Genomic DNA, 3279 nt, shown 5'->3' on the forward strand with positions numbered 1-3279 from the left:
CGCAGGCAGGTTGACATGCAGACAGGCAGACCTGTATTGCCCCCGCACGGAACATTCAGTTGCAGGAGGGAGCACAGCAGTTAGAGTTAGAGTTAGAGAGGAACGAAGTAGATACAATAACGAGTAGCGAGACAGGACAGTATCAACAACAGTACAGTACATACCGAACCCCCCTCCCCCTCTTACTCACTGGGAGCGACAGTAACGAGTTCGGTCGTCACATCTGTACGACAACATGTACCACTGGACTGTTGATGTGAACGGAGCACCGGTAGGAGACCACCGTATTGCTGTGGCAGTGGGACAGGAGGTCTACTCCATCGGATGGTTCGTTAACGTTAATGAAAGTATGATGGTCGACATGCAGGTCTTCAACACAGCATCTTTGCGCTGGACGAAGTTGCCTCCAGTGTCGACCGCGAGAGGAGAATGCCCTCTTGACCCTTCTCTCAGGTACTTTCACGACACGGCCGTGTTCATTGGCGATCTCGTCTACATTTCGGGTTTTTCTACCAACAGCGACACAACTATCTTTACACTTTATGCGTTCAACGTGGAATCCCACAGACTGTTCAGGCCAGAGGTTTCTGGTAATGGTCCAGAGGTGACACGATGCACACGTGCGTCCGCCTGTGTCTTGGGGCAGGTCATGTATGTCTGGCTGTCTGGAAGACACACTAATGAAATGTGCAGGTTGGACACCAACACTATGGTCTGGTCTTTAATTAACGCCAGAGGCTCGCCACCTCCTCCTACCGATTTTCGTACATCTACCAACGTCGCCAACATCATCGGGACAAAGATATTTGCAGTTGGAATGCTTGGGGACTACATGAAAGTGTTCGACATAGAGACCAACTGCTGGCTGAGCTCGCCTTGTGCAGCATCTTTTAAACCATCTTTTACAGACTCGGACACGTATGAATGCATCGGGTATGACTGCGTCGTTGCCTACAATGGAGAGCTGTACATGTTGGTGAGACGTTATCCGCACTATCTCACAAAAGAACTCTGGAAATGTAATCCGGTCACATTCGCCTGGAAGAGGGTCCAGCCCAAGGGGAAAGTCCCGTGTACAAGTTTTAGGGGGTGCTGCTGTGTTGTGGGAGACCGTATGGTCGTCTTTGGAGGAGACGCTAAGTTTCAATGTGCCAGTAGGCTGCACATCTTAGACAAAGACACTAGTCTGAAGACCTTATGTAAGCTATCAGTTATGCAGTACGGCCTGGAACAGTCTGAACTTCCACACGACATCAGATGGGAACTGGCAGCCATGAAAACCAAAGAGGAGGAGGGAGAGGATTGATTCTTTTCTACAGCAATGTAGTGCCAAGCATCGCCCCTTGCACAGCTACTGTGGCATCAGCCTGACCTGAACCATCACAACAATGTGCAACCACATGATACTGAGTAGGATACGGCCACCTCAGAGGGGAAAACCACCTTAAACCAGGATCCTTGCCTTAAAGGGCAAGGCCACTTTGGTAGAGGTTTGGGTTGTGTAGTTATATTGCCATGATGTAACTCCAAAGGTGGACAAGAAATAAAACAGAATTGCTCCATTGATTATAAATTGATCATTCTAAATATGCTCCTCATTGACTTACATTGTACGGTGAAACGGCTCTCAAAGGCACTCTTTTAGCCCGTAAACAAACGCAAACAAAGCTCATTCAGACAAAATAGGACAATCAGCTTCAAATAGCAAAATCAGCAGGAAGATAGATTTCTCGTCGGATTCCGCTAAGGTGCAGCCTGCCATTTTCCTACAGAGAACCAGGAGATAACGCGATCCGAAGATTTACTGCTCCATTCATTTCCCGGTTCAATTATTTTGGAAATAACCTGTAACTCGGCTCCTGTATTTTATTATGTTTTTTTTTTTGGCGAGCCATGCTATTTTTAACAGCGGATAACAAGCGAACGGAGGGAGTCGCGTTGACATTTTTTTGTTCGTGGCGTAAGCACAGTGAAACCCTCTGTGATTAGCAACGATCGGGGGATCCATCATTCTGGGAAGACACATTGTGAAATCTGTACATTGAGAACACTTATGCAACGTTTCAAATATAGTCGTGACTTGTGAGAATAGCAGATCTACAAGTTAGTCTCACAGACTCGTAAGGGTCCATTTGGAACTCCCTCAAAGAACCGCTTTGAGAAATCATTGTAATAGAGGTTAAGGCCCAGAGTACCCCACAACAGTGGTCCGGTCAGTTCACCATCTAAAGTATTTAACTAACAATGTGACCCCGGTCTGCTCAGCAGAAGGTTTTCAGAGCCGCTAGAGTTGTCACCTGTCAGACGGATCATACCCCCCCCGCTATGCTAGCATCTGTCCCCACACACACACGCACGCACGCACGCACGCACGCGCGCACACACACACACACACACACACACACACACACACACACACACACACACACACACACACACACACACACACACACACACACACACACACACACACACACACACACACACACACACACGCGCACACACACACGCGCACACACACACACGCACACACACACACACACACACACACGCATGCACACACACTCACACAGACCGTTCAATACCGTGCACAAGTGGCGTTCACCCGTGCACAAGTGGCGTTCGTGCATGCGTGCGCAAAGTCAGTGATGATGTGTGTGTTGACGTCAGTATACAGTAAATAACTGCACTGCCTGGGGCTAAAGTGGTTAATGTTTGTTTTAAAATATAACATTTTTTTTTATATCTGCAAAGTAACCAGTTACTAAAGTTTTCAAATAATTGTAGTGGAGTAAAAGTACAGAGATGTAGTGGAGTAGAAGCAAAAGTATTGAAAATTGGAAATACTCCAGTAAAGTAAAAACTGGTGCATCAGGTTGACTGAGTCACTGCCATGCACCAGAAAGACCTCAGGTCAAAGGCTGAATCTCCTGTAATGGACTTGGAATGGGCTCACTGCACACAACGTAAATGACATCTGTGCTCTTTGTCACTATGACAACTGACACAATACAGCACAGAACAGCAGCAAACATCTTGTTGTGACCAGTGGTGGAAAAAGTACTCAAATGTTTTTACTAAAGTACAATTATCAATACTGCAATAAACAAATACTCTGTTACAAGCAAAAGTACAAAATGTGTAAAAAAAATCTTTTGACAATAGCAGATCTACAAGCTCACAGTGCGTTGCGATGCTCCATTTTAACCATGTTAGATTCATCAGAAACACCCGTCCTTGGTTCTGGTGACTGATATTGTCCTTTAAAAAAATTAATAC

General features: G+C 46.2%; 1 protein-coding gene across 1 annotated transcript; it reads left to right on the plus strand.

Moving 5' to 3' along the window:
• Positions 1-235: 235 nt before the first annotated feature.
• On the plus strand, positions 236-1306 carry LOC311034092 (kelch domain-containing protein 3-like; the record flags this gene model as incomplete). The annotated part of the gene is made up of 1 exon (XM_084041835.1): positions 236-1306. One exon carries the CDS (start codon positions 236-238, stop codon positions 1304-1306), a length of 1071 nt encoding a protein of 356 aa, XP_083897961.1.
• Between the last annotated feature and the right edge of the window lie 1973 nt (positions 1307-3279).

This window comes from Gymnoscopelus microlampas (assembly GCF_963454915.1).
Source record: "Gymnoscopelus microlampas genome assembly, chromosome: 18".
NCBI lineage: Eukaryota > Metazoa > Chordata > Actinopteri > Myctophiformes > Myctophidae > Gymnoscopelus > Gymnoscopelus microlampas.